Source organism: Rhinolophus hipposideros (assembly GCF_964194185.1).
Source record: "Rhinolophus hipposideros genome assembly, chromosome: 22".
Classification (NCBI taxonomy): domain Eukaryota; kingdom Metazoa; phylum Chordata; class Mammalia; order Chiroptera; family Rhinolophidae; genus Rhinolophus; species Rhinolophus hipposideros.
This window is the reverse complement of record NC_138068.1, coordinates 28,915,024-28,942,592: the sequence shown is the minus strand read 5'-3', so window position 1 is coordinate 28,942,592 and position 27,569 is coordinate 28,915,024. Positions and strand designations below refer to the sequence as shown.

Below are 27,569 nucleotides of genomic sequence, written 5' to 3'. Positions count from 1 at the left end.
ATAATATAATTTTCTCCTATCCAAGACCATTCTCAAGGGTCCAAAAACACTTTCACCTATGATGGACTATTTAATAGTGAGTTATCCTAAAAGGAAGTCTTCTACACAATAAACCCATTATTTTCCCTCCCATGGCTCTGTTCCTGAAACATTAGCAAATACATAAACATCTTGTTTGCTCAAACAGATCTAAGCTTCAATGCTTTAGATCAAAAGACCACAGCACTGTCTAAACAGAAAAGAAGTCACTATTACCATGAAGAAGAAGAAAAAAAATAGATTTAAAGATATATGTAGACAAATGGTCAGCTGGCTTTCAAAACAGCACAATTGTGGTCCCTAACAGTTAGGGACTAATTGTTTAGTCAGAGACTAATTGTTTATTATATATCAATAGTAAAAGCCACCACAATGGAGCTTGAGGGCATTATGCTAAATGAAATAAACCAGACACAGAAAGACAAATACTGTATGGTATCACTTATAAATGGAATCTTAAAAAACAAACAACAACAACAACAAAAAAAAAACTACTTATAGAAACAGTAGAAAAGTGGAAATGTGGTTGCCAGAAACTTGAGAATCGGGGGATAAAGAAAGTTTGGTGAAAGAGTACAAACTTTCAGTTATAAGGTAAATAAGGTCTGAGAACCTAGTCTATAACATGGTGACTATAGTTGATAACACTGTATTTATTGCATAATTGAAATTTGCTAAGAGTAGAACTTAAATGTTCATATCAAAAAACGATAAACATGTGAGGTGATGCATGTATTAATTAGATGAGGAATTCTTTCACAATGTATACATATATCAAATCATCACGTTGTACACTTTAATATCGTAGTTTTGTCAATTATACCTCAATAAAACTGAAATTTAAAAAACAAAACAAAAATTAATCTTTTTTTTTTTTTTTAAGCTACCACAAAAGACTGAGAATTTGCAAACTGACAGGCATTGTGCTGGACACTGCATGTATCACATTTGGCAACAACTCTAAAAAGTAATACCTCACCTTACAGATGTTGAAACCAAGACTCAGATTGTTGAAGAGATTCTCCAGAGGCGACCCATTTAATTTGAGGTAGAGCCAGAACTCAAAACCACATTTGACTTCAAACCTGGTTTTCTTAACCACTTTTCTGCCTCCCAAATTAGGACTGTTTTAAGAAAACTTCCCTGGCTTAAAACAAAAGTATTCATCCAGTGCATCTTACTAAGGAATCCTTATAATACCCTCAGTTAGGAGGCGTCTTAGTTGTCAATCGTTAAACACTTTATTAAGCAGTTCCCAGCCATGCATTTTAGTAAAATTAGTTTATTTTAAAGGTGGTTCCAGGATACATCAGGAGTAGGGAATCAAGACACATAGGGAAGGAAACCCACAAAGGGTGCATTTTCAAGCCAGTTACCACTGTGGGTAAATGGGCTTAATCCCAGTGGAGAGCACTGGGGAAAGACATAAAGCATGTACCTGTGAGTCTTCCCACCCAAGAGGTGAGGGAGCTGTGGTATTTACCCTTCAAACTCCTTGGGCTGGGTTGGGTGTTAACTTCCAGAAACTTCCGGACAGCGGTGTGGGTGGCAAAGTGAGCTCTAGTGGCCAGAAAAAGCAAAGGGATGGATGTAAGTGCTGGCCACTTGGTTCCAACTCGTGGCCTCTACAGTGGTAAGGACTTCAGTATGGATTACATGCTATGTCTGCTGTAGCTATTAATTTCTTCAATAACAGAGAAAGAAATGCAGGGAGGGGAAAAGAAAAGAATTAGTCCATAGATGCTGCTGAGCAGTGAGCAATGATTGGTGTACTGTTGTAGGCCAAGCAATGATCCCAGTCCTCCAAAAGCAATGTTCACACGCATTTTGCTTTTTTCAAAGGTAATTTCAGTTATTGTTTCAGGTTTGGGGGGAAGATACCAAATAAAAATGAACAGAGTCCATCTTCTCAATTTAAAACACCATCATTATACCTAATCGACTATTGAGTGCCCTGCCCCCATTTACCATACACAGGAAAGGTCAATATTAACGTTTCTGAAATATACTAGAGAAGAGTGTCCAAAAGAGGAAGCACCATTGCTAAAAAATGATTAATGAAATGGGTGGTACCCAGTGGTTCTTTATGGAGGCCAGCCTGTTTTTTTGTTTTTTTTTAATACCATAGGATATTCCTAGATTTTCTGGTAGAAGTTTATGACGCATCGTTTAAAATATTTTTGAACACTCTGGACTCTTATACTGAAAAATGTCACTATGGCTTATGTAAATATTTAATTTTAAACTTTGCTTTTGAACTTTGTAAAAAAAAGTGATGGTTACCATAAGACAAGGCAGTCTATAGTTGCTATTAATAGGAACTTAATCATCACTGTGTACAAGGATCTCAGATGGTGTCTCATGTAAATTCACAGGCCAGCGCAAGATGGCAAATGGAGCAGATGATAGAGCCCATCCCTCTTGTCCTGACTTCCTAGAAATGACTGAATATGCAGGTATAAACTTAGGTCTACAATTTAGGATCATGGGTAAACAGAAAGGGTCACACTTGCTGAATCAGAAAGCATAAAGGCAGATGATAAATGGTATAAAAATGAAGTAAGTAATGACATTAGTGCCCTCAGGCATTAAAATATAAGGGTCTATCTATGGGCCATCAAAGCAAGTGGTGGAGCTGTCAGCATTAGGAGAGAAATGGAAGCATCAGCTGTAGTCTATCTGCCATTTCAACGCACATCTCCCATGTCCTTCACATTCTGAGCTAGAAGAAAGCCACAAGACAGGGTGCTATCATAGCTGGCTCCAACCAGAAGAAACAGGGAGCCACCACAGGACTACCCATCTACAGCCCCACTTCACACCAGTTCACAAAGTACATTATGTGATTGCCATGGTGTGGGGACAGAGCCCCAGAAAGCAGTTTCCAGGCTCTCGGCCTCACGTGGAAAGGTGCTGGCTCAGGTAGTACATGGCCATCAGCTGTGATTGGATGGCCATCAGCTGTGGCTAGTTGGCCGTCAGCTGTAACCAGTGAGCCATTGGTCACTAATATAACTGCTGTGGCTATGCTAGCAGAAAATGGGGGATAGCAAGAGTGGATTGCAGAGAGGCGGATGCCGCCGGTGAGAATATATTGGTATGACTCCCCTACTTATGGCTCCATGGGTGTTCCTTTTTGGCCTCACCGTATCCTGTGTTCTTATGTGGGGGGCGGGACCAGAGACACTGCAGGTTGCCCCGCACGACACATGGTCTGAATGTTTGCTTCTTCCCCAAGTTCATATGTTAAAAACCTAATGCTCAAGGATGGCATTAGGAGGTGGGGCCTCTGGTAGGCAACTGGGTCCTGAGGGCAGAGTCTTTGTGAACTGGATTAATGCCTTTACACAAGAATCTCCAGAGAGATTCCTAGCTTTTTCCACCATGTGAGGATACAGAGAGGTCTGTATCCTGGAAGAGGGCCCTTGCTCTACCCTGATCTTAGACTTCCAGCCGCCAGAACTGTGACATATAAATATCTGTCATTTATAAGCCACCTAGTCTGTGGTATTTTGTTAATATAGCCCAAATAGACTAAGATACTTTTACATGGATTAAAAATCTAAATTGATAATATTGATGGCAATGAGGCTGGTAAATAAGAAAGGTCTTCAAATAAAGCAAAAAGAAAAAAAAGCTGAAATGTGAATACATCAAAATTGAAAATGTCAAGTCATCTTTTGACATGCATTAAGTTAAAAGTTAAGAAATTAAGACAAGCCACAGATAGGAAGAAAGTATTTGCAACATTTTTTTATGGCTAAGGGAGTAACATCTAGAATACACAGAGAACTCTCAACCCAAAGCAAGGGAAGTAGGTAATTCATGAAAGAGAAAACAGAAATGGTCCATAAATGTATGCAAATATACACAGCTTACTAGCAAATCAGGCAATAGTGAATTAAAACAAAGAGATACAATGGTTGCATCAGATTGGCAAAAATTAAAATGTTTCTTAATAGTGTTCGTTGAACTTGAGGGAACAGTTCCTCTCACATAAGACTGGCAGGATTATAAAATGACACAACTATTAAATAAAATGTAGGATCTGTATAGCCTTCAATTAGCAATCGTATTTCTGAGAATTTACCTGAAGGAAACTCTGACCCATATACCCACTGAGGGCTACACAGGCTGCATGTTACTTTATATTATAGGACTGTTTTCTGTAGCCCAAAATTAGAAACACCAACCAGCCAACAAGATAATTTTTTACTGTTTAAATAAAATTTAGTAAACCATTCCATGGGACATGAGAGAGCAATTTTAAAAAATGAGGTAGACACACTTGTATTTACAGGAATAGTTCTCTAAGTAAGACATGTGTAAAATGAAAAGCAAGTTTGTGGAACAGTAAAAATAATATGATGTTATTTAGGAAACAAATTGATATAAATAAAACAAAATGAAATATTTCCATAATTAATGAATAAACAACTTCATTAAAAAGAGACCCTGAAAGATGCTATAAAACTGTTACCAGTAATTGGCTCTGGAGAGAGAAGTAGGATTGGGATCAATGGTGGGGAGGAATTAAGGACATTTATACTACTTTACTCTCTTACACAAGGAACATGTTCGTACATTATCTGCAAAATTAAAAATCAATAAAATCCGTAACAAAAAGAGAAAGTAGAAGTCCTTCACTTAAAATGGGTATTTTTTCTCCTATTTCTTTTTAATTTAATTATGTGTTCCTCTCCCCCTTCCCCAAGCTCCTGTTTTAGGGATACAAGGAAGAGTTTACTGAACTAAATTGAACTTCCTGGATCTGAACTAGTAGTGACTCGTTTTATTTTTACATCAACCTTGGCGCAGAAGCAGGGCATCAAGTTGCAAGGCAAAGGTCTACTTTGTTTCATATTCTCGCAAGATAGGTTTTTATTAGCTCTTTAACATTGACCCCTTTTCTTCTCTAGCTTTTCTTTCAAAATTACGATGCAGATTTTCTTATAGTTCACATGGTTTTCAGGGCTAACACTTCCTGTGTTGGTTTCTGGTCCCACGATGGCATAGCTCTAGAGAAAAGTCATAACCTAATGGAGACAACCTCTTAGATACTCAGGCTGTGCAGAAGCCCCTTCTCACCCATGATTACAAATAAGCAGATCCTTTCCACATAGGACACACTGACACACTGACAAGAAAAAACTTCCTGCCTACAATAGTCATATTCAGGAACTCGTTTTTGCTAATTACGGCCAATAAGATTTACAGTAGAAATTTAAGATTTACAGAGGAAAGAATGATGAAAATAAGTGCAGAGCTGGTACAAATTAAAAAAAAATAAAATAAAATAAAGAAAAAAGAAAGAAGAAGAAACGCATATTTATCTGCTTCCACCAATCCTAAACCTTCTTTCAATGTTTCACCGAAGCACATTTCTGTTACCTCAAAATTACTTGCTGGCTCTGTTTTTTAATTCCTAAATCTATCATCTGAGATGTCTGTTTTCTTTGCCACCTATCACTTCTACGGTGACAAATCAAAGGATGGGCTTAGGGAAGGGAACATCTCATGGTCTATGGAGGGTGAAATCAGTGACTTGAAAAGGGTGGCTATGGTTTGTGGTATAAAGCATCCACGACAGAAGAGAGAAGACATGGGTAAGATGCTGTGTAAAATGTTAGGATTTTCTTCCAGTGCTATAAAGAGAGAGATCTTGTAATGATATGCTTTACTTAAAGCCACTCTGCTCGCCTCTGAGCAGACGAGGCATCCGATGTTTACAAAATCAAAGTGTTTGCGCACAGGCTTCATGGACAAAGTAGAAAAGTGTTGGGAAGTCAGAAGGGAGAAAAAAGGCATATTACAACAAGTACCAATGCAAGCTTCCAAAACAATGGAGAACACAGTGTGTAAAATCAAGGGATAACCTTGAAATTATCATATTTTTTCCCTAAGCTATCATCTCTATAATACATGTGATAGATTCACATCACTAAAACTAATTGTCAACAAACAATATTGTAAAGAAAGTGGACCTCTAAGTAACATCGTGATTGCACTGGTCGGCCAGTACCTTCAAATGATCTTATACAAAACATGGACTAAAAGCTTGGCATGCCATCCTCGTTTGTGTGCACCATTTATTTCTTCTAGCATACATTTACTCTAATATATCACTTACAGGAGTCCTTCTCTTAGAAGTGAATGCATCACTCTTTCTGGTTCCAGGACTGGGCTTAAAGCCAGAAGAAAACGACAACCTTGAAAGCATGGAAAGTTTATTTTTTTTCTCAAATCCTCTCATCTTTTGGATACTGATATATGATCATTGACTAAAAAATAAGCCTCTAAGCTCTGATATATGACTGATGAATGACTTAGGTATTTAAAAAGTGAAAAATAAAATTTACCATCTCTTGGCTAGAACTGTAAGATTAATATACATGAAAAGTAATAAAGAGATAAAAGGAATTGCTACATTATTTGTTTCAATTGGTCATAAATAGCATTACAACCAAGAGAAAATGGTTAGCATAAAAAAAATTGAAAGAAATGTTCCTACATTTGAAATAAGCATGAGTCAAAATATTGCGTTCACTGTACACTAGAGAAGCATCAAAGAGACTTCGGTCCTAAACCTTTTCTCTGTCTTAAGCAAAGAAATATTTATGATTGGTCTTAGAGGGGAGCTTAACTGAGTTGCCATGAATTATTTAAAAACCCCAAAATACCTTCTGTTGCTTTTATGGAAGCTTGATTTACCAGTTGAAAAATCAAACTGACAGTTTAGTCTCTCATACAAATACTCGACCTTTTAAAATGCTCTAGCATTATAAATATGTCGTTCAGGAATATAGCTTCAGCAGTTCTAAAAATAGCCTTTAGGAGTAAAAAAACCTCTTTCAAGCCATTGTTTTATACATAACAGCAGGAAACCAAACAGAACGTCAAAGCCAAAGTGATTAACACACCCAGTAATAAACATGACCATTAAGGATGAAATCTTACTCAAATACATTTTTTGACATTACTTGGGGTCTATGATTTAGTCCCACATATGTGGCCCGAGATGATTGCAGGGCAGCTACATCAGAAAGTAACTATTGGGCCAGGAGACTAAAATTTCCCTTTTTTATGAGGTGTAAACAGCCCCATTCAGGACTGACCCTGAGGCCCACATTTATTTTCTAACACCCTAAAATCTTTCCTCAGGCTCCACCCCGAACCCAAACATTGGACAGGGCTAGTTCCACAACACTACTGACAGGAGAAACCCAGGTTGCCCAGAAAGCAGAAGGTGAGACTGACAAACTCCAGTAATTTTGGATATAGGGACCTAACCTGGGGATATGAAAAGGCTAACAGCACCTTACAATCTGGTGCCAAGTATTCTATTGGTTTCAACATGTAGTTGGCACTCTCAATAAAGCCTATGCCATCTCTCCAGGTATCAGAATTTATAGGGCCAAAATATTCTGTGTTCTGTGGCCTCATAGGTTCAAGTACAGAACCGTGGCGTTGCCTCTTGAAATAATAACCACTTTCTATGAATATTCTGGTCTAACTGGCCATTAAACTCCAAATCAATCTTATAATGTGCAGACATTCTACTTTTTAATAATTTAACGTGGAATCATCTCAATTGGTTTTATAATAAATGACATCCGAAATTCTTGATATGGTAGACAGAAAGTTAATGTGGGAAGAAATTCCTGAAAAATTAAACATATAGGCTACAGGAGTCTTATTCTTGATTTTCTAATGTGAACAAATAATCAAGTCCAAACTGCAGCTGAGGCTGGGAGAACTCTTAATAAGTAGTAAATGGGAGAAGGAAGAGAAAAGGAAAACCAAAGTTACAGTCATTAGGGTCAAAAGTGTTTTCTCATCATTTTTCTTCATTCTTTATCATTGGAGTTGGAGAGGGGACTTAAATCAGTAATACTGGCTAATTTTTTTTACAACAAATATAATTCACATTCCCATATTCTCCTTGAAAACACCAATTGTCCTAGGATTTAGCACACCTAATATTTCAGACTAGCATCCTTGGAAATCCTGACATTTCAACCTTAAATATACTTTTTTAGTAGAATCTTTAAATAAGTTACACAGGGTCATCTATGAAATGGATATACTTACATAGATAAGATAAATACCTTGCAAATCAGCAATCAATTGGAAAATGTAAGAAAAACAAATATCATTTCTTACCTTGTTTTGATCTGTCCAGTAAAAGAAAAATCCCTGAGGGTCAGACCTCAAAATAATTGGAGTGACGATAGTGGAGTCCTAGAAATGTTAAGAAAAAAACATGTATATCAATATATATCATTGTAGAAAGTCCTACCCAGGAGTTACTTAACAAGTAATAATCATTAAGAATGTCTCCAAGATAGTCAATGATTAATGAAAACTTCAAAACAAAAAAAGACGTGGGATCTTTAACATCACAGAATTATTAATTACATTAACTCAGGTACTTTAATTATGTTTGGACATGCCTTGTAAAGGAAAAGTCCCGTGATGTTTGTATTTATTGATTAAGATAAGTCTTTTAAAGGCATTGCATGTTTTCTACTAAAAAAACTATATTTCGTTTTCTAAATAATTTTGACACTAAATATCATAACATATTTTATATGATGAAAATTAATTAATATGTATGATTAAGATATTTTAAATTACATTTGCTCTATAAAATGATTTGAATGGGGCTAAAGAGAGTAAACATAGAATTTGGGCATTGCTGTTTCCAAGGTAACAGTAAATAGGGCCATCTTCTACATATTTGGAAGGATATACACAAAATTGTAACAAATTTAAATTTCACACAATAAAACAAAACGTCACAAACTGTCTTCTGAGTTTAAAGCATGTATATTGTAAAGCAAAAACTGCATGTACTGTAATTATAATATTAAACATTTCTAAAATCTGTGTTCTTTCCTTTTGGCAATTTTCAGAAAGGCATACCATCTGCACAAGAAAACACATGTCATTGGATATGGATTTTTACACTGAAATACTTAGGCCTTTGCAGGAATTGCATTTTTTAAAAAGAGGCATAAATTACCAGTTTATTTCAACTTTTCAAACACATTAACTGTGGTTTGTCATATCCTCTATTTGGTCAAAAGGACTTGTAATGAAAATTAGAATGTGCAGAGACAATTTGAGAATTTCGGATTCTTTTCCTGGTGGACAGAGCAGATTGATGGTTTTAGTCTACATGGTAAGTTTTACTGCAAGAGCCAGGCTATGGAGGCTGTCCCCTTGTGTTCAAAGTCTTGCCTGTCTCCTTTTGGTTCCTCATTTTATATAACCACAACTGAAAAAAAATGAAATAATAATTCCTATCTCACAGAGTGTTTTATAAGAATTAAGTAGGAAAATTTGGGGAAAGCACCTAGGCCACTGCTTGGCACATAAAAATGTTTTTTATTATTATAGTGGATTATGTTTAAATGGGTTTATTAAAATAGTAAATGTTTATCATAGCGTTTTTTATTGGGGTAAACATATGCAACATAAAATTTACCATTTTTAATTATAAAGTTCAGTGGCATTAACTGCATTCACATTTTTGTGCAACCATCACTACCATCCATCTCCAGAACTTTTTTCATCTTCCCGAACTGAAATTTCATCCTCATTAAACAATAACTCCCCATTCCTTTCTACATGCAACCCCTAGCAATCACCATTTTATTTTCAGTCTCTATGAATTTGACTGCACTTGAAACCTTATATAAGTAGTATCATACAGTATTTGTCCTTTTGTGTCTGGTTTATTTCACTTACCTAATGTGTTCAAGGTTCACCCGTGCTGTAGCATGTGTCAGAATTTCCTGCCTTTTTAAGGCTAATATTCTAGTGTGTGTGTGTGTGTGTGTGTGTGTGTGTGTGTGTGTGTGTGTATCATAATTTGTTCATCCATTTATCCTCAATGGACATTTGGGTTATTTCCACCTTTTGGCTATGGTGAATAATACCGCTATGAACATGGGTCTACAAATATAAGTTTGAATCCCTGCTTTTAATTCTTTTCAATATATATAATATATTCAATCTATTCAATATATAGAATAGAATAGCTGGATCATATGATAGTACTATATTTAATTTTTTGAGAAAATGCCATTCTATTTTATCCTGATATTCTTAAGATTCATGGTTTTTTTTGAACTTTTTAAAAATTTTACTTTATTTTTATATTTTTAGGGTTTTTCTTTTTATTTTTTAAGATTTTTATTAAAAATAGAGTTAACATACAATATTATATTAGTTTCAGGAGTGCACCATTATTTTTCAGCATTTATATTCCTAAAGAAGTGATCACCGTAAGCCCAGAAATCATCTGACACAGTACTATGCTAACACGATATTACTGACTATATTCCCCATGCTGTATATCACATCCCCATAACTTATTTGGGTTTTTTTGTTTTTTTATTAATTAAAGTTGGGAGAGGAGGACTCTAAAAGAGGGTAAATGGGGTCTAATATATGGTGATGGGAGGAGAACTGACTCTGGGTGGTGAACACACAATGTGAGATATAGATGATCTATTACAGAATTGTACACCTGAAATCTATGTGACTTTACCAACAATTAAATTTTATTTTTAGTGTGTTTTTCCAGGATCCAGCAGCTCCAAGTCAAGTAGTTGCTTCAATCTACTTGTGGAGGGTGCAGCTCACAATGGCCCATGTGGGGATCGAACTGGCAACCTTGTTAAGAGCACCGCGCTCTAACCAACTGAGCTCACTGGCAGGCCCGTTAAGATTCATTCTTAACATGTAGTTTGAGAAATATCTTTTACAAGGATATTGCTGTTACATAGAACTTCATCTGAAATTTCAAAATTACTTTTAAGTATCAAAACAGACATTTGGAAACAACATTATAATGAAAGAATAATTTTAAAAATATTTTAAGCTTCTCCTGTGAGATTACACACGTAAACGTTCACAACTATATTTTCAATAAATCATAGCAATATTTTCCATTCTGTTTCATCACTTACTCTTCTAGATTTGGGCAAAACATAAGTTTCCGACAGGCTGCACACATGTCCACCTCCAGGTGAATTTGGAATTACCCTGTAGATGTAACTTATTCTCAGGTCAGTTCCTTTTCTTATCAGTGTCTGACAAGAGTGTATGACAAGATTCTAATCAAAATGTTGGTAACTGTTCACTGCAAAGGTCGCAGGCAATCAAATATTTAAAGTGAGCCGAGTAAAGCTGCTCAGATTTCTATATGGGAACATGGTAGGCTCCCTGATTGTTTCAGATGCTGTTATTTCTAGGTTATTCCTTCTCCTCCTGCAAAATTAAAGCTCCTTCGTTCAATACGTTTTTGACCCCACACTTCCGGCCACAGTTCCTCTGTTAAATGATCATTTATCTCGGCTCTCTGCCTGCTTCCTCCATAATCACCTCTAACATTCCAAGATCAGCTGGAACTTGGCATTCTTGCCATGCTACACAGGATTTGACCCAGAAATACACAAGTATCCATTTTTAATTCCACCTGCTTTTTTCCCACCTCCCACATAGCCGCAAGTCTCCATATTCTCCCCATACCAAAGTCGCCACTCAACCCAGATCTCAAGTATTTTTAATTGGCAGAACATATGCTTTACTTTGAAGTTTGGAATGCATGATCTTCCTTCATTTCCACAACTGCTGATGGACTGACTCTTGCAGCATTTTACTACAGAATAAGGGAGACAACGTTCAAACAGTCTATGTTTTACTCTTGATCTCCCCATCAATATCTATAAGATGTGTATTCCACAACATGGTGGTTTTAAAACTTGGGAGTGCATCAGATTTTACTGAGAGGGCTTCTTAAAACAGATTGCTGGGCCCTTTTCCCAGAGTTTCTCATTTCGCAAGTCTGGGAGAGAGCCTGAGAATCTGCATTTTGAATAAGCACTTACTGCTGCTGCCACGGCGGCTGGTTCAGGGACCACACTGTGAGGTTCACAGACCCAGGCCTACAGTGAGTGAGGCACTGGATCAGTCATACAATGATGGAAAGGCCGGAGGAGCATGAGTGAGCTTAAAATGGAGGCAAATCTGTGTCTTATAAATACGTAGCCTCTAAGAATTCAATTTTAATTTGCTTATTAATAGTTATAAGGTATCTTTTCCAATAAACAGCAACCTTGAAAAAGAGAACACTAATAAACATACCTGTTTTAAGTTAGTAATAGTGAATGGTATACAGTAAATTTCCATTTACTCCTCTTTATTTGATAGAAACCATGTCACTCTCATCCTTAGCTCATCAATAGCAGAGACTAATATAATAACACACGCGTAGAAGGTTTTGCAATTTGCTGTTTTGCAATTCACATGAATCCCCTAAAAATCCTTAGGCCAAATAAAGGACAGCCAAGGAACAAAGTAAAGGACTTCCACAAAACCTCCAGATCCAAAAGAATGAGAAACATTTCAGCAAGAAAAAGAGTCACTGGAACCAACATTAACATTACAAAGTCCTGTAACTCTTTATTTCAATGGTTTTCTCATCAATCTACTGATATAAATCAATCCTATATCTTAATATAATGTTATATGATGATTATATCTCAATAAAAAAGATGAAATGTGAAAACAAAATAAACCACTATTAAGACAAATATATATACAGCCTAAAGAAACTGGGAGGAAATGACAAAGGCACGAGTCGTCCAACTCCCTTCCAATACCAGAATATTCCTTACAAAAATCTCTGGTAGTATAATAATGGACACATCCTGAACATTGGTTCTGAGCCAATCACTTCAATATGAACTTTAAATGGATTTTCTCTTTAATACTTACGATAATTGAAGAGGCAGACACTATTGTATCCCCATTTTACAGACTAAGGCTTAGGTTCAATACCTTGCCCACGGAAACACAGCTAAGCTAGTAATAGAAGTGTCGGAAATTAAACCTTCAAGTATATACATGCCCTATGCTAGTACTGTTTAATCTTTTTTCCATTATTGCCCTGCTAAAGAACCTTTTTCAACATTTATTTTTCTAATCATCCTCCATGAAATTTTAACATCACAGATATTCTGAATATCTGTATATATGCCATACATATGTCTGTGCTTTATACAAAAGACAAATAAAGAGGACAATTTTTTATTCCTCAGAAACCATTTTCCATGTCTTTGGAGGAGATGTGGCCCCATCTGAGAACGCGTGCTCGGATCTGCGCTGTCCGGTATGAGCTCACTGGCCACATGTGGCTCTGAGCGCTCGAAACATGGCTAGTTCGACTGAGATATGCTGTAAGATTTTAACTGAGAATGAAAACAAGAATTTAAAACAGCTCATTCATAATCCTTGATATTGATTATATTTTGAAATCAACATATTGGATTAGATCAACTATATGGTTAAAATTAATTCCCCGTTTCGTTTCACTTGTTTTAATATGGTTACTAGAAAACTTTACATTTCCTATGTGGCTCACGTTATAAGTCTACTGGGCAGTGCAGCTCTACACCTTTTTAAGGGGAGATAAGGTTTCATGTTAATAGGGACATCTTTTTCACAAAGCAAATTTGGTAAGATGATTCCAGTTAGAAAGTTTTGGGGTTTTCCATACATGCAGTCTCTATCTAGTTTTAACATCAACGTAGTGTAAAATAAATCTAGTTGCTTCTCTAAGTGTCAATTATTCAACTATCTAAATAGATCCAACATGTTGCCACGCTCTGAGCTACACTTAACCAGGCTGAGGTATGTTAAGGGCTGAATTGTGCCCCCCCAACACCACCCCAAATTTATAAGTTGAAGTCCTAACCCCAGTACCTCAAAATGTGACCTTCCTTGGAGACAGTCTTTACAGAGGTGACTAAGTCAAAAGGTCATAAGGGCGGACCCTAATCCAATATGACTGCTTTTCTTATGGAAAGCGGAAATTTGGACACAGACACAGACAGAGGGAAGACATGTGACTGCACAGAGAGAAGGCGGCCATCCTCAAGCCAAGGAGAGCAACCTAGAACAGAGTCGTTCCTCGGGGCCCTCAGAAGGAACTAACTCTGCCAATACTTTGATCTCAGACTTCTAGCCTCCAAAACTGCGAGAAAAGAAATTTCTGTTCTTTAAAATATTCATCTGTGGTGTTGTAGTATGGCCGCCCTTCTAAAATCATAACCCTAAACGTCAAGATTAATGTCAAAGACCCGTCTACAAACCCACAGCTCGTTCCTTAGCATCACTGTCAGAGCGTCTATTGGCCAAGGTTGACTGCAATCTTGACTCTCCAGTGACTTTGTTCTTCTGCTAGTACAAGAGAGCACACATCAACCAAGAGAGACACTTCTAAACTAATCAATATTAGAGTCAGCAAGGAAAAATAACACGCAATATTCCACAGGGAAGCAGTAGAGCCAAATACGACAAATATATACATTGGAGGCAAGCAGCTATGTAAGGGGAAAAGAATTCTAAGGGACACAGAACATCAGATGTGATGCCTTATCACATGTCAGTGATGCAGCCCTGATTATGGAAAAAAACACAAACACACAATAAAGGAAATCAGGGCTCAGTAAAGTAAAACTTCTACGTGCATCATTAGCATTGAAGAGAATTTTCTAGTAGGGGTGTGTCCAGTCTGAAATCCGTCCAAATAAAGGAAAGCTGAGAAGATAAGAAGGTCCAGAACAGAGGATGCAAAATCAGTAGAGAAGGATTCATTAAAATATTTGCCTTTTACTACAGACAAGTATAAAAATCCCTTTAAAACAATGTAGGGAAAAGTTGCAAGCTTGTTTCTTCAAATACTACGCAGGTTACTTCAGACACTATCGGGATTCATGTACCTGTATTTAGATACTCACTAGTCTTTCAAACAAAAACTCAGATCCCCAACCATCCCAGGTGCTCACAACTCAGTGGGGACATCAAATGAATACACCAATCATTTCAGAAAGATAAAGTTCTGGTGGGGTGTAAAGTGGCATCTCACTGTGGTTTTAATTTGCATTTCCCTGATGACTAATGACTAATGATGTTGAACATCTTTTCACGTACTTACTGGCTGTGTGTGTGTGTGTATGTGTGTGTGTGTGTGTGTGTGTGTGTGTGTACATGCACTCACACATGTGCAGTAACATAATACCAGTGGTTTAAATTTTAATCAGTGGTTCTGAACCAGGGGCAATTTTTCACCCCTGGGAAATTTTGGCAATACCCAGAGACAATTCTGTTTTTCACACTGGAGTGTTGCTACTGGCATCTAGTGGGTAGAGAGACCAGGGATGCTGTTAAATTAAACATCTTACAGTGCACAGGCCAGACCCCTACAACAAAGAATGATCAGACACCAAATGTCAAGATTGAGGAACACAGCTTAAATGTCTTCCCACTGACTTTAGGAAAAGGTCTTGTAGTGGCCTAAACATATACCCGCAGGCTATGGCCATCCTGCCAGCATTACGTGAGCCATGAATCTCCCCACTTGCTCATTCTGCTCCGTCCTTCAAAGTCCCAAATGCTCATTCCTTCCTTGGAATGCCCACGTACACCGTTCCCTGGGCCTGATACACTCCCCTTGCCCAAGTCCTACTTATAACTCAGGTCTTTTCATAAACAGAATTTCTCTAGGGAGACTGTCCACACTTGGTATATTCACTTATCCTTTTGTACTTTTTCTGTATCTCTTATCACAGTTATAATGAAAAAAATATACCTCTATTTGTCTAGCATCTATCTCTTCCAGTAGAATATAAACACCAGGAGGGCAAGAACCAAATCATTTTTCATCCTAAACTCACACCACTAGCAGAATGTTCAGCTCATGAGAGGTACCAATGCCTATTTAAAATATGAATACTAAATAGCTAGATGGAAGGATACTGCAGGACAAGAAGCAAGGCAGAGTCTGAAAAGTATCAGTTGGAGTTGGCACCTAGCAGGTTCCCAGTAGCTTTGGCAACAGAATTTTAAAACAGTAGTAAAGGCAGAATAAGGCTTTGGAGGGCAGAGCAGGAGTGTGTGGGATGTGAGGGAAAGGACATAGATGGTGAGTAGAAATTACACATTCATTGTGAAAGGGAGGTGATCAGGGAGAGGACAGTAACTACAGGGAGAAGGAAGGTTAGATTACATCGTGCTGGACTCTGTTGGAATTTTTAAGACTAAAAAATCTATTGATATGCTCTTAGAAGAGCTTCAACAGAGGCAAAACTTTCACCGATACTGTCGAAGGGGGAATAATAATGAAGCCAGCATCCAGAGAAACCAGGAAGCATGGCCTCCATCCATAACATAGCTGGGTTGCTTTCCCAGGGACAGGAGGGAAGATGGTAGAATGTAGGTGACCCACTAGATTAAACTGGAAGTGAAAAAGAGAGGAAGTCAATAATTGCCCCCGTGACTCCCATTTCCTCTGTACAGAGGGAATAAAGTAAGTGGGAGCTTTATTACAAATAATATTTTAAAACTATGTCTTTTATTTGGTATTTTTTGCATTTTGGCAATAAAGCTCATATATTAATTTTTCTCTTTGTGAGTCATTACCGTGATGAAGAGAATGTTTTCACAACCATCAATCACTTGTTCTGTCATCCCCAACACCTCTGAATTTCTTTAAGGGAAATTTTCATGGCAATATCTGGGTAAATGTGTGAACATCTTTATCAGAAAACAGAAGCCACTGGTAACATTCAGAATATGAAATGCAAATACATTAAGCATTATAATTTTCAACAAATATTGAATCATTATTGAGTGAGTACACACTCAACCTCAAGCCATATTTAGACCTTACAGGAAATCAGTGCTGTGACAGCAGTCAACTCTGTATTGACAATAAACATTTTGCTTCTTGATCTCACATGGAGAAACCCTAGTTAAGAAGGCCACAGAGTCCCTCGGACTGTGGGAGATGCCAGATGGAATGGAAGGATGAAGAGCAGGGTTTTCCAGCCAACTCCATGTGCTGTGTGTTTGAAGGGCTCTTAGGAGCATGACTTCCCTCTAGCTCTGCTTTAATACTGTACTCTCCCCATTGTAAACCTACTGTGAGCCAGACACATGCCAGACCCTTTCTTCATTCCACAAACATTCCGTGAGCACCTACTGAGTGCCAGGCCTATGCCCTCTCCCAGGGAAAGAAGATTAATATTAAAGCTAAAGGAGCCCTGGTCCAGTTGTAATATGGACAAGGCATGTCCACCTCCCTGTATGCAACTTTCTTCACTGGATCCAAACCCAGTCTCTCGATTGACACTGCTGTGAATTTCAAGCCATTCTGGGTCTTGCTTGGGGGCAGGTGACATCCTCCACACGTCCTTGATGCCTACCATATCCCTAATCTTCCAAAATCGAATACTCCCATAAGAAGCCAATCTTAATGGGAATACAACAAATGACATTTGCAAGGATGTTGGGAAGAGAAAATGGGGGAGAAGCACATGGAATGAGTCTTGCCAGAAACACGAATGTCTGTCACTTATTAGGCAATGAAAAAACAAGTGACATTTGTTTTAACGCCATTCCCGAATATCTTTTCATGTGCATGTTTTAGAAACATCAGTGACTGATTGATGTAGAACATTTGTAGACCACAGTGTACACTGGCCTCCATTCCTCAAATCAGCATGAAGTTTTCCTATGTCCCCACGTCCTACCTAGCGTAGACAAAAATGGACTTTGTATAAATCCCATAAAAATAGCCAAAAGGGATCAGTTTGTAAAGATCTAAGACTCATTTGTATGAATCCTAAAATTAGGAAGATTATTTGGAAAAGTCAATAAATTTCTTTCAACTTGTAATAATTTAGATTCTATGAAAAGTCTTTTGTTACCAAAAGAATCCTGTTTCGGGATGCCATGGTAAACTGGAAAGGGCACTGAATTTAACTGGAAGACCTAGTTTTAAATTGTCTCTGACTCTAATTGTGTGTCCTTGGGCAAGTCACAACTCACAAGCCTCAGTTTGTTCCTATGTGAAATAGGAATAATAGTGGTGAACACACAATGTGATATATAGATGAAATCTTTGTAACTTTACTAACAACTGTCACCCTAATAAACGTTAATTTAAAAATAAGAAAAAAGAAGAATAACAACACTTGCTCTTTTATTACCACTCAGGTGGTCTAGATGACTGCATGGGTATAAATGTAAATAAATAATAGTGCTTTACAACTATAAGTCAGTTATACTTGTAAATGTCACTCTCATTTTGAACTCCAGAGGTAGCATTACAACAAAATTCTATTTTATTCAAATGTAATACTGAAGGAGAAAATTACATAGGATATCTAGATGGTTATTGCACATTAGGGCTGAAAGTCATGAAATCCTAGATCTAGAAAAGGCCATATCGGGTAGGGGTTCACGAAGGAAACAAAAATCTCTCTGGAAATTGTGAACATAAAGGAATTTAATTACAGGGAATTGAGCACTTGACAGAAGGACCGGAGAAGTGGGCTTCAGGTTGAGCCTCTATGAATGAGCCCAGAACACCTCAGCACTGACCCCTCAGAGCTATTGCTTCCTTCACTGGGAAAGGTGAGAAATCAAGAAGGAGCCCCTGGAGTCAAAACCATGCCAGCTTGTTTGAAGACAAAGAAAGAGTAATCTAACAACAAGGAGCAGCCACTATTGCCATTGGATCTTTATGTCCATGGACGATTCCAGAAGGTGACACGTCTCTCTTCGACATCTCACATTATCTGTAGAAATAACCCAAAGAACGCAGAAAGGTAGCCTCTTTCACATTCTGCCCTCCAAATCTCATATGGGTGTGTCTCACACTGGTGGAACTTAATTTGCAGCCAGAATATTAGACGCCTCAAGGGAGTCTGTCTAAAAAGGTAGCTTTGGATTTCCAGACTCTGTGTTATAAAAAGCCCTACTAAGAGAATGTAAAAATGGATGCTGAGACTCAACCATATCCAAGGCAGCACACCTGAGAAAGCATCCTGGTTCACGCTTTTTTTTTTTTTTTAATCTACTAGACCACTTGCGGACTTGCTCTGTGGTCTTCCGTCTCCTTTTTGAGCTCATATGGCCTCCTCTATAAAATGAATCAAATTAAATTCCCCTTACCTAATCCATAAACAAGTTCCTAAGAAAATTTGATTTTTAACAGAAAAATAATCTCTTAATCTCCTAAATATCAATATTAGGTATTGATATCCACCACGACTCATTTAGGTAAAAGTGTTTTCTTTGCTAACTAATGCATTTTCACTGAACTTGCTCAAAAAACTTCAGTGCAATAAAAAGAAACGATATTAAGCAAATACTGTGAACTAAAAGAGCCTTTGCAGTGTAAAATAGACGTAGGATGCTTTTAATTCTGTTTTAATACTATGCTTTTTATGTTTCGTCATTTACAATAACTTAGTTTCTTAATAAATGTACAGATTTAGTTGATATCGATTAATATACATACCTAAACATATTTTCAGAATACAAATGTTTTTAAAAATTCCAAACATTGAAATTAGCATGTGAAGAAGATAATTAAATCATCAAACATCAGACCTTAAAGAGTCAGAGGAGTCCCAAAGCCTCTTAAAGAGTCTGACCTTCTTTTTTATGCTATTTCAGTTACTGTTTTACAGAAATTGATGGTGTTCTTAGGGTCTCATTTCTAACTGATCTCAGAAATATGTCTATGTTCCTTCCCCTACAGATACATAGGGACACATGGCTCTTTTTTGGGGAATCAAACATGGCATAGATGGGGAAAGGGAGCATTATGAAATCTGTCTGAGCAGATGGAATTTATGACATGACCTGAAAAGGCTGCATGAGCCAAATATTAGCTTGGACAATAGGGAAACCAACGTTTTCAGTTACCAAGGATTTGTTGTTTAGGAGAGACCCACAGCGTTAGTCAATTCACAATCAATCACATTCCATTTTATACCGGCACTCCTTCCTTGTTCATGATAACATGAAACAATCCTGATAAAGAAACATTTTACTCCAGGTTATCAGTTCAACATAAAAAGCAAAATGTTCCTGTCCCATTTAAATGTCATTGCAGGTAAACATAATTTGAAGCTATTTATTGATAGACTAAACTTTCAAGGGAAGTATTTGAGATATGCTAATAGCCAGAGCAAATTATCCTAATGCACCATAGGTGGGAATATCAAAGTCAGGCTAGATAAGAAAGAAACCCAATGAGAGAAAAACATACTCCAAAAACAGCACTCCACTAGTCTGCTTTGCTATGCCAATAACAGCCTGTGGGCATTGCATTTCCTCGCTAAATTACTAGAGCCTAGCTTAACTCTTTCCTTTTCTGGGGTATTATACCTGCTTCACTTCTCAGACTTCACCTTAGGACACATAAGGTCCCAATTAAGTATCATCTAAATAGAAGATAAGTCACTTTTGGTGCTATTGTTCAAGAGAGTTCAGTCATAATAAAAATGCTTTAGGTAAAAGAGGGCTTGTTTCATTTTGCTTTCATTGACAATTTAAAATATAGTCTTATTAGATCAAAACAGGCATAACTCATCTATGGAGTTACCCTTGGAAGGTGGGTGTAGGGACTGGAAGGGAGCACTCTGGGAATAGAGGGGCTAACAATGCTGTTTCTTGATCTGGTGCTGCTTTCCCTTGAAAGAACTGTGGAAACTGACTCAGCTGGACACAAGATTTGTGTGTTTAACTGTACACATTACACTGATAAAAAGCTTCAAAGACCTTTATTGACTCACTTTGGAAAAGTAATATACTCACATTTAGGTAACAGTAATTACTGTCAATGAGAAATTCACAAAAGCACTTTGGAAGTGAAAAAAGGACATATCTGGGCATCTGTAAGTAGCATTTTAGAAGGTACCTGCCAGCCTTCCAGTCTAAAATCCCCCTCTCACTCTGTGAGGGCCCCATCTGGATCCACAACCAACCAACCAGAGCTGTTTCTTCCCGATTTCCCGTAACCTTTACAAAGTGAATGCTGCTGAATGCCCACCTCTGCTCCCTCATTAATCTTGTCAGTATCATCTTGTCATTGTCTTGTCATAATTTTAGAATCTGTAACTGCAGCTTCTACACAATGCAAAAGTTCTAAGCGTAGCGTAGGAAGCTGGGAAATGTGCAATATCTAGCATGTTATTATTATTATTATCATTATCATTATTATTATTACCTGTTTTAGCTGTGGGGCATTTTGGGGGCAGGGGGTTGTGGTGGAGAGGGAGGAGGGAGTTTCTTGTTTTAAATCTACAAGACCGTAATGCAAATCCAAACCTGAGCTCCCTCAGCCTTCTTCTCAAACTGAGCAGTCTAGCAATTATGAATTTTGAATATTAGACTATGCTTATAAGACAGGATGTATGATGTCTTATTCTATATATATAGATGTCTTATTCTACACAAACACACACACATACACACACACAGTCTTATTAAATTACAAGAGTTTCCTTTAACTGTTTCCTCCTTTCCAGAATAATATCTGTGCACATACTGCATACATATATTTATATATGTGTATATAAATATAAATATGTTTATATATATTAAGGAATTTAAGTGGAAGTAAAACTTTTGGATGATTTTTAAACTGATTTGCTTTTTATGTAGATTCATTTTTTCTGAAACAACTGAACAAAAAATAAAAACTGAATTTTTTCTTTTCAAATGATAAAATATGAAAATCAAAGTGCACTTTAAAGGAAATGGAAGAAAGATCTGGATCTTCTCACTCGTAGAATAAAAGAGTCATCTAACAAACTGACTACTTTGATAAAATTCATGGCCCTCTAATTATTGGGGAGAGAATAACTTTTTGTTGTTGTTTTGTTTTGTTTTTCAAGGAAGGCACAGCTCACAGTGTCCGGGGATAAAACCGGCAACCTTGGTGTTATTAGCACCATGCTCTAACCAACTAAGCTAACCGGCCACCCCGGAGAAAATCAGTTTTAAAAGCATGTTCTATTGAGGGTTTCCTGTGTGTCAGACATTATACAAAGTAATGCATATTCCTTCACTCATTTAACCTTAACAGCTCTTCGGTGCTGCAAGAAGTATTAAAATCCTCACGTTACAGATGAGAAAACTGAGGCTGAGATGCATTAAGTAACTTACCCCAATGAGATCTGAATTTGGAGGGTGAGAGTGGAGAAAAAGAAAAAACAAACAGATGGGAAGCCTTCCATGCCCCAGAGGTGGTGGAACAAAGTTGCACTGCACCCTCTGGATTCTCAGATGTTAAACAGGAAAAATCAGGGGTTGGGAGCCCTACTGTATGGTTTTTGTCCTTCCTCTTTCCCTCCCCACCCTGTGGAAAACAAAGCAAGGCCAAACACCAAAAACAAGACGGGCCAGACTCAAAATCTCTCAAGCTCCCTAACTGAGATGGAGACAGTAAGCCCTTCCACCATCCATCTCACCAGGACTCTCCCATAATGGCTTAAGTCCTTCATACCCACCTCTTAACACCAGAGTCTGATAATACACAAATGCAAAATAAAAGCAAGGATAAAGTGGCATCCTTGATATCACTGGTAGCCAAGTAGCCAAGGTAGGTCTTTATTGTCTGGCCAAGTTCTGAAGGACAAAGTTTGGCCTTGGTGTTGAGACGGTATACACCATTACTAGTTGCTCAAACATTGAAATATGTCTATACGCCCCTACTGATCATGGCAGACCCCCTGGACCTCTCGAAGGTTAATGTCTGGCTCTGGTGTCTCCAAGACCCCACTCCAGCTCCGCTATCCACCTGCTGTCTATTGTGATGAATGGTGCCTATCTCAAAGATTGACTACCACCCTTAGGGCATTTACAACCTCACCATGACTTTGGCAGGTAGCCAACATATTATGCAGGGCACTGGAACCTCTGGGTGGCACCTTCCGTTCCATATGATGGTCAGGACAATTATAGTGCTTTAGCCACTCAAGCAACAAGAGATAATCTCTTCACAATTCTAATTAACCCGAAACTCATTTCAAATGTACCACTATGCTTTCTAATGGGCAATTAAGAATCTGTTTTATGAGTTTGCCCAGCCTGTCTCTTAAAGACCACACAGCAATGTTCTATAATTTTTAAGCAAGATCTGATATTTGAGAGATTTTTAAAATTATTTCCAGCATTTACTTTTCCTCCAGACAAGCAGATGCAGATGTACGCTTAGGGCAGAGGGCAGCAGATATTTTCCAAAGTCAGTGTCAAAAGGCCTCCTCTGCTCAAAGATAGGAAGCCAGACTAGATGGCCTCTCAAGAGTCTTCTCGCTTTCCTTTCCCTTTCTGACAATTCCACTACAAGCAGGTGAAAATGCTGAAAAATTTTTATGGCATATGAGAAGTTGAAAAGAAATGTGTGAATGTGGGTTAAGGCAGCCAGAGCAGCAGAGACAAGATTGTCCAGGATCATGTCATGGGTCTTTCTACCTCTTAGGTACCAACTGGATGAATTTCTCAAAATGCAAATGGAGAGACAAAATTAAATTCCCAAACCAGCGAAAACTTACAGAGGCCCATAGGATTTTGCTATCTATCACACTTTTCATGTTCTTTCACTAACCTTACCTCAGTAGTTTCAAAGTGCGGTTCCCCAGAACAGCGACTTTAGCCTCATTCAAGATCTTGTGAAAAAAGCAGATTCTCAGGCCCCACCCAAGACCTTCTGAATCAAAAACTGAGGGTGAAACCCAGCAATTTGTTACCAACCCCTCCAGATGTTTCTAGAGGACTTAAGTGTGAGAAGGGTTACTTTATCCTATTGGCTATTCTATCCTATTGGCTATCCTATCCGGATTATTAGATAAAACAGATAAAAAATGTGGCTTTCTCAGTGTTGCACAAGAGGCAGCAAAGCCTGAGAGTTTAACTGACTAACCTAAAGTCACACAGCTGACCCACAATAGAACGAGCAGCTAAACCCAGGCTTTTGGACTCAAGATCTAGTTATCTTTCATCTTCAACACACAATCTCACTAAGATGCAATATAACTAGCCAGATCACTTCAAATGGCTTCATTCTAGAAGGAAAAGTAGAGGGGTGACATCTGGGGAAGATGCCGGCAACCTAAGAAAGTCTGGGTCCCTCTTCCTCCACCGATCACTACGGAGGCCAAGAGAGCCAAGAAACTTGCAGGATGGTTCATCATATTCCAGATACTGTGACTCCAGGGTGCAATCTGAGTTCTTCCTTATAAAAGATCAGAGACTCTACTGCTCAGAGGGAGTACTTCTCACTTTCTTCAGCTGGTGTTTCGCTCGTGGTCTCTCCATTTACTCGCATTGCATCCCTCACAATTTCTGTATCAACAGTGTTCTTGATCATTTCCTGTCTCCTCTACTTAGTATGTTAAGTTCTGTACCAGCAGGTACAGAACTTACGTGCTAGGTACTTTAGTCTTCTTTCCTCACCACCCGAGGATTTAGCTCAGGAACGGGCACTGAAAGCTGGGGAAGTAATATGTGACAGGTGCAAATAATAAAAACCATCTACCTGCATAGATCAAAATATGTTTCCACAGAAGACCTTCATTTTCAAAGTGACCCAGGATATTTTCTTCCAAACAAGACATTCTGGAGAATTATTTAAAATACAGTTAAAAATTATCACTGTGACTAAATCCCGAGCTTATATTGGAATACGCTCTTTGTACTCTGCAAAGTCTCTTTCTCTTTTCCTTCTGCCCTTCATTCTTTCTCAGTAAATCCATCATCAAGGTAGCTCTCTATTCAAGGATCTCAAGATGGACAGGATGGTTTTATTTGTTAAACTGCATTTTCCTTTTTTATTTTCCCTTGACACAAGTGTTTAATCTATGTCTGAACTTATTGTCTATTCCATTTACAAAAAACATCCGGTCATTAGATTTGAACAGAAGGAGAAAACCGTAAAGTTCGCAGTAAAAGGATGTATGTTTACGCCCTTGGGGACAACGTTTAATAATTGGCCTGAGCTTTCAAGGAAGCTGTGGCTCATACTCCAAGTTCCATTTGCTCTTCCAAGTGGACAAAATATACACACAGACCCACTCAGCTAAGTAATTGGATTCACTACCTGGAATATTTAAATTGTGTTCAGACATTGAAAAATGACTTAAGAAGATTAAAGAAAAATACTCTGGAGGATAATAGGCTATAATTTACTAGGTGGAAAATCTTTTCAGCAAGAAGTACGCCTCAGTCTCCTGTAATTCCCCGTTTAAGGAGATGTCTTAGTCATTTGTACGTGAATTTCCTTAGATTCTGGCAGCTCAGGTTAATTCCAGGTGGTTGTTATTGTCAAACTTTTTGAATGGCACTCAGAACACAAAACTGATATGGTGATGTCCTTCACCTGAAGATTCCCGTGTTTTCAGCAAGATTAAATTCAGTGTTTGAAGGCAACTGTCGGGGGAAGGACTCGTGGATCACTTGAATTCCTGGGGTTCAGGACTCATGTGAAACACTGGAGATAAGAGGCTGGGCTAAGCTCTGCCCCACCCGGCAAAAGATGTGCGTAAATTGGGGTGGCGGAAGGATGTATTGTCAGATGTATTTCAAGTTGAAGACTCCAGCCAGTTCAATTCTCAAAACCAGCCCTCCCCATTTGCCAGCAGGCCCACTGAGCCTCCTGCACCTTTCAATGCCCCCCTTTTTACTCTCTAGCCCTCCTCGGGTGTGTCCTCCCCAGCCCTTCTCAGGGCACCTCACTGCGGAGCCAGACGCTGAAGTTTGGTATCAACGACCACCTGTGGGCTGGACCACAGTGTCCTCTGCCGCGTGGGCTCCCATAAAAGCTCTAGGAGGGTTAGCAGTCACTAAACAGCTTCGGACTTCGCAGCTGTTCCTTCTTGAAAGAGGGCAAGGAGGTAATAGGGGTTCCTCTGCGGGTGGAGAGGGGCGCGTCTTGTTCACACCCCAGCGCTTTCCAGCTGGCCCCAACTTCACACTACACCACTTTCCAAACTCTCAGGACCCGCCACAAGGCAAAGCCCGCCCTTCCTACTCCATTGGCCCCAAAGAGTGAAGACCCTCAAAGGGAGCTTGCCGGACCCAGTAGGGTTCTCAACCTAAGCCCCGAGAACACAGGAGCACGCGCCAAGACCCTGCTCTTTGCCCCCCGCCTGGGAAGTCGCCAACCTGTGCCGGGGAGGCCGCCCCTACCGGTTCGCGGTGCGCCCATTGCATAACGCGCCCCTCGCCCCACCCCCACGCCTCCCGCCCCACCGTTCTGCCTAGTGTCCCCGCCAGCGCCCCGAATCTGGCCCCCCCATACTTACATCATCCCACTTGACAAATTTTGTGCCCTTCTTGAGGCTGTCGGACACACACACGGGCTTGAGTTGCAAAGCGTGCACTCCGGGCTGAGCCCCGGCCATCTGGGCTCATCGGGGCTCCGGGCAGCCCGGGCGAGCGCGGCAGGGGACCCGGAGCGGGGCGCGGGGTACCGGATCCTTGCTCTGCTCGCGAGGTGCTCGACTCAACTCCTCCGCCGGCCTCCCCCGGCCTCCTGGCCTCCGCACCTCCTCCGGCGCGGCTCAGCAGGCGGAGCACGCGGGGACCAGGCGCTCGGCCATGCCCCGGGCGGGACGCGGGGTCGGGCGCCCGCGGTGACTGCGGAGCCTCGGAGGGCGAGCAGAAGCCGAGCCGGGCAGCTGAGGCTGCCAGCTGCCGCCGGATACTGTTCTTCAGCCGCCGCCGCCTCCAAGCGCACCATTCAGCACATCCTCTATACACAGAGGGAGAGAGAGAGTGACACACGCTCGGCACCCCCCCGCCCCGCTCCTTCCCCTCCTCCCTCCTCCCGCCCCCCCTCCCCGCCACCCGCGCGCGCTCGTTCCCTCCTTCCCCCGGTGGCTTCCAGCACAACTTTGCGCGCTGGGTCAGGAGCCGGGAAGTGGGACCGCAGCGGCACCTCCCGGCTCCTGGGCCCCACTGCAGCCAACGCCTGCACCTCCCTAACGCCCTCTGAGCATGCCCGGTGCCCGGGTTGCAGCGGTGCCAGAGGTGTCCAGGAGCCCTACGTTCCCTGGGGTTTTCTGGGGAACTTAAGCGGGAGCCTGTGAGTGTGTTTAGATCCAAACCGGGTGAGACAGGGCTCCGTAGGCAGGGATCACAGAGGCAACCCACAGCTTTCCCCTCTAGCTGGAGCTCTCCAGCGCCTGCCACAACCAGCGTTTTGAAAAGACAATTATTATTTATTAGTAAAGAAGAGAGCAATTGAGAGGCTTGGCGTGAGAGCTCTTTGGGGAAACAGCGCCGCGCCTGAGAGTTTGCAGCGCGCTCGTGTTGATGCCCGGGCATGCAGTTGTGCTTTTAACATAGAAAGCCTATCCTCAGAGAAGCAACGGTTTTATTTCCCAGGGAAACAGAAGGCCCCATCGAGTGTGTGTGTGTGTGTGTGTGTGTGTGTGTGTGTGTGTGTGTGTGCGCGCGCGCGCACACACCCAAGGCAGCGGTGTCTTTCCTATAGAAACTTGCTCGTTTAGGATCATAGGTCTAAGAATGTTCGATTTAACTCATTCAACAAACATTTCTCATTTCTTTCTTAAAAAGAAAGGGATAGTCCCATCAGAATGGATACAATTTAGAAGACTGATAATACCAGCAAGGATGTGGAGTAACTGGAATTCTCA

At 39.6% G+C, this 27,569-nt stretch overlaps 1 protein-coding gene across 5 annotated transcripts in view; it reads right to left on the bottom strand.

The window, feature by feature from the left end:
• The window catches only part of PLCB1 (phospholipase C beta 1), a 675,558-nt gene extending 648,812 nt beyond the window's left edge, over nucleotides 1-26,746 (bottom strand). For 3 of the 5 annotated variants that reach the window (XM_081034743.1, XM_081034741.1, XM_081034744.1), the window contains exons 1-2: nucleotides 26,214-26,746; nucleotides 8,203-8,280 (exon numbers count right to left, since the gene is read on the bottom strand). In XM_081034743.1, coding sequence (XP_080890869.1) covers nucleotides 8,203-8,280; nucleotides 26,214-26,312 — 177 coding nt within the window. In that variant the 5' untranslated portion in view covers nucleotides 26,313-26,746. The remainder of the gene's footprint in view (nucleotides 1-8,202; nucleotides 8,281-26,213) is intronic. The other 2 variants (XM_081034742.1, XM_081034740.1) reach the window with 1 other exon arrangement.
• Between the last annotated feature and the right edge of the window lie 823 nt (nucleotides 26,747-27,569).